This window comes from Triticum dicoccoides, chromosome 2B, assembly GCF_002162155.2.
Source record: "Triticum dicoccoides isolate Atlit2015 ecotype Zavitan chromosome 2B, WEW_v2.0, whole genome shotgun sequence".
Lineage (NCBI taxonomy): Eukaryota > Viridiplantae > Streptophyta > Magnoliopsida > Poales > Poaceae > Triticum > Triticum dicoccoides.
This window is the reverse complement of record NC_041383.1, coordinates 814,037,557-814,042,200: the sequence shown is the minus strand read 5'-3', so window position 1 is coordinate 814,042,200 and position 4,644 is coordinate 814,037,557. Positions and strand designations below refer to the sequence as shown.

At 45.6% G+C, this 4,644-nt stretch overlaps 1 protein-coding gene across 2 annotated transcripts in view; it reads right to left on the bottom strand.

Annotated features, from left to right (window-relative positions):
* Nucleotides 1–3,718: 3,718 nt before the first annotated feature.
* LOC119366539 (anthocyanidin reductase ((2S)-flavan-3-ol-forming)-like) overlaps nt 3,719–4,644 on the bottom strand; it is a 2,080-nt gene continuing 1,154 nt past the window's right edge. The window contains exons 5-6 of one of the 2 annotated variants that reach the window (XM_037632291.1): nt 4,346–4,633; nt 3,719–4,256 (exon numbers count right to left, since the gene is read on the bottom strand). In XM_037632291.1, the coding sequence (XP_037488188.1) occupies nt 4,126–4,256; nt 4,346–4,633 (419 nt within the window). In that variant the 3' untranslated portion in view covers nt 3,719–4,125. The remainder of the gene's footprint in view (nt 4,257–4,345; nt 4,634–4,644) is intronic. The other variant, XM_037632292.1, reaches the window with a different exon arrangement.

The window sequence follows — 4,644 nt, the reverse complement described above, 5'->3', positions numbered from 1 at the left end:
CGAAGCCCAGTGGGGGGGGGGGCTTTCTCTCTTTTCCTTTTTTTTGTTTGTTTTCTGTTTTCTTTTTATTTATTTTCTTTTCTGTTTTTATTTATTTATAAACACTTAGGCATTTTATAAAATTGTGAACCTTACACCATAATTATCTTTGTAATATTTGGCAACCACCGAACATTTTTATTTTAATTTTTAAAAACTTTTATTGTTTTCTTTTATTTAAATTTTGAATTTGTTTCGGTTCTGAACTATCGAGAGTTTATCACAGTAACCGTGGTGACGTGGCATCATTAGCGGGGAATCACTGTAGCTTAATTACCCGGGCGTCACAGTTCCCTGCTGGACCTGAGAGAGGAGTGATGAAAAACAAGGCATGAATGCATGGCAACCCAGTTATCTGGCATTGCCTACAACTCCAAGTTCTAGCTTCTAATCCACTGGATATCTCCATTCCCTCTTCTATTTATCCAAAAATGACACCTTTGATGTGGTACCCGAGCAAAGAGTCATGTTCATTTCCAAGCCTGTTGTTTTCTTCTTCAGTTCATTCATCACGGCAGGGGTGACAATGTGGCCCATGAATTTTTCCACGGTTATTCCTGCATGATAATGAAACTTCTACACGTATTCTATCCTTATCATGTCAAGCAAATCCACCACATAAAGACCCTTTAGATTTCGAATTGTTGAGTTGAAAGACTCTGCAAGATTATTGTGCACATGGTCACTTTGCTCAGTTTACTGAATTGGCTTCTGGCCCATAACTTGGAGTGGTGTGTTTCCAAGTATTCCTTCACTTTGGGATTCGTATATAACTGCCTCAAGTGGTAGTTGTGCTTCTTCACACTACAAGTCAACGATGTTGGCCATAAATTGTGGGTATACACCTTTCCTTTCTATTTCTTCACAAAATTTGTAGGAAGGTGACACGTGCATTCCCTATGCTCTACTCTAGACAACACATTGTCCACAACCACTTCTAAACCTTTGCAGGCATCTGTATGAATTACCAACCCATTGGGATTTGCAATAACTCGACACAGATTATGCAAAATCCAACCCATTGGAATTACCAACCCATTGTCTCCAGCACACTGTACGAAACTGGAAATACGAAACTGTGTGCATCAACTACACAAGTTGCTACTAACTGTCCTTTAAACCTTCATGTGAGAAAAGTAGCATCAATAGACAAATACGGCCTGCAGCCTGCAAAAAAAACCCGGCGACAAGCCTCAAAGCAGACAAAAATCTTCCTAAAGCATTCCTTGGTCTTTGTCACTCCCCTGGAGGTGCACTCCATGGTGTGGTGGTCAATATCTACAATACTACCTGGGCTGGTCCTCTCGACTTCACCTTTGCATGAATACAACAATTGAAAACTTTCTTGCCAGTTATCATAAATAGAATCCATAGCATGTTGTTTACCATTCAACACTCTCATGTATGGTAACTCTATCTTGAACCACTCTTTGATGTTCTTCTGCAATTCCTCGCACCCACTTGCTGGTTTTCTTTCACCCACTTCTTTACTTCTTCCGCCACCCATCTTGACTTGGCTCTACTGATTGTTTCTTTCATAAGGGTTGATTCCTGGCATGTGTGCCTAAAAGGGTTCACTTTGACTTGAACATTTATGCTATTTCGCATTTTAGATGCGAGCATCCTTCATGGACAACCCTCAGTCAGACAGTGCACTATGTAACATACTTGATCGCTCTTATCAACTTGAAAGTACGTTCTGCTTTGATGCAGTACGTCACAAGTGCATTTCTACACTCACTCATGGATGCAAAAACAGAACCTTCTTCCATATGAGGGTTCAAAGGGTCCCATTCAACAGCTGCAAGGTCTTCGTCTTCACCCACCGCGTCATCCTCCACATGGACATCATTGTCAGCCTCATCTTGGTTTTCAGCCCGAGGTGCCCATCATAAATTCGGAATTACATCAAAATATAGCTTCTTTTCATCAACCCCAGAATTGCAAGCATCAGGCTCTACTTCAAGGGGGACCCTTCTGCCGATGCCCACGCTTGTCGAGCCACGACATCGTCGTGCACTAATAATTTAGCTATTCTAGCTAGAGCTGATAGTATGACGACATGGTTCTTCCCGAGAAGGTGCACCCACTATCCTAGGTCCAAATGCCTTCTCAAGCACATCAACTTGGAGCCTCACATGAAAATTCTCTATCTCCTTATGCTTAGCAAACATGGTAGTGAGCTCTTCATCAGTACTAACTGTCACCCATTTATTTCCCCCATCGTAGTATTTGTATTCCACTTCATCAAGCAAACTCCAAGGATATTGGCTGCAAATTACCTGACCAGATTGTCGGAAACTTCAATTGCATGCCATTCGCAAGAGATAATCGAAACCTCCTTGGAATTTCTTCTTATTGTTTGCATTAAGGATGTAGCGGTCCCTTCTAATGTGCACCAAGAAAGCAAACCACAACTCCATCCTAACCTACGAAAAACAGAGACGCAATCAGGACACCCATAGCAAAATCGACCGCAAACCAACTCGAATCGACAATTGAAATTCACAAGGAAGCTCAATCTAAACAGGAGGCATGACTTACCCCTCGGCAACCCAGTCGTGGACGCGACGGATCTTGGGCTCGATGCCTGCCTCACCAAATACTCTGGGGTCGCCACCGCTTGCCATTTTGCAATAGGGTTCACCCACCTACTTCCTCTTTGTGCAACAGCCCCCCACCTATCAGCGCTCCGGCCGGGCGCACGGAAGGAGGCCACGCCGTGTGTCGAGCAGGTGGCGGGCGGAGTGGCGGAATGAGCGCCTCACCCGTGGCGTCGCAGGAAGGTCGCTGGCGGAGCAGGTAGCGGTGCAGCAGGTGGCGGTGGAGCAGAACGGCCGTGGCAGCGCAACTGGTGGCGACGCAGGTGGTGGCGACGCTGCAGGACGGCCGAGCGGCGCACAGGACAGATCGGCGTCGGGTGTGCCCGGTTCGAACCCTATGATTTGTCGTCATTGCGCTGTCCCACATGTAAGCTCCGGACCCACTTCCACGCGGTCCCATATCTAAGCTCCAGACCCACTACCATAAACGCCAACAGACGGAATGAAGTTAAATCTGGCCATTTGGCCTCGGCACAGTAGCTGCGCACAGACTAGGGACAAAACTGAGCACGATTCGCACCTAAGGGCAAAACTGAGTACATGGACACCACTGCGGCAAAAGGATAATTAATTATAGATAAATAGATAGGCAGAATAGATATTCCCTCAGAAAAAGATAGATAGAGTAGATAGATTAGCTCCAAGAAAGGAGCTAGAAAAATAAATAGGGGAAAGGTTACACTCTTTTTCAGCATTTCTTGCTATTATCAAAAAATTATTAGTACTTATCAAATATAATCTAGCTGCATAATTGTGTGGGTCACCATGCTAGTTATTATTTTAGGGAACAAAACTTTCGATTTATTTATCAGCTTCAAGGCAGTACAAAAAACATTGGAGACAATAGATATTTCATTCAGTTCTGGAGACCACCTAGCTAGGGACGATTAAAAGGACTGGAGCAAGACAAAGGCGAGCCACCATCATCACCCCTTCCTCGTGAGAGCCGGACAAACTTTGTTGGAGTAGATATTTGGGAAGTAGTCGTGCTAAGGCCTCAAGGCCCCAAAGGAATAGCGCACTAGTACAGTACCCTTGGATAATTAAGAGAAGCGTAGATGTAGAAGAACCAATTTATTGACACATGAACTTGGACAAATGAAGTCCGGATCCAAGCAGATTCACTGAATATAAGAACCGATCAAATTCCATGAAAACGGTCGGAGATACACCTCCACACGCCCTCCGAAAATGCTATATGCACCGTCGGGATGGGGTTAGGCGGGAAGAATTTTATTTCATCTTTCAAGGAGCCGCCAGCGCCTCCTCCTCTTAAGCAGCATGTAAACTTTAACAAAATATAAAAAACACCTTGAAAACATAGCGATCCTGTCGGCGAGGGACGGGATCCCCCACACCTCCATGATGCTAAGTCCACATGAGCAAGAGGCAAATCGACGGGTGTGCTGACTCGTGCGGCAGGGAAAACCTAGAGGCTGTTCGCTCGAGACCCACCATGCCAGTTTTTAGTATGGAAGGATCCCTAAGGCCCTTCCGTACTGGACGGCACCATCGTATATCTTGTCCAGTGTATCTTGCTTGAACCGGAAGCCTTCTCCGACGAGCTTGGCCGAGGAAATGCAGACTTTGGGTTTCTCGGGGAGACCACCAAAACTGAAACCCAAACAATTAATCAGAGGACCTTATTATAATTACGCTTCTCGGCCGGAACCCAGGAGCTAGCTAGCTTGTATTGTACGTACCGGTCGGTCTTGACATTGTACTGTGGGTACTTGAGCGCCAGGAAGCGGGCGAGCGCCACGGCGGTGGTGTTGAGGCTGCAGCAGATATACCGCCCTGACGCCGTCTCCTTCTCGGCAAGGAGTATCTCGGTACGGCATAGGTCGTCCACGTGGACCACTGAGATCGAACCGGACGACATCTCGATGTGCCCCAGAATGCTGGCCATCGCGTCATCGCCTGACAACACCACCATGTATTTTTTGAAAACAGAACTTCAACTTTATTCATTTGTAGATGTAAGTATGTACCTAATGAACCC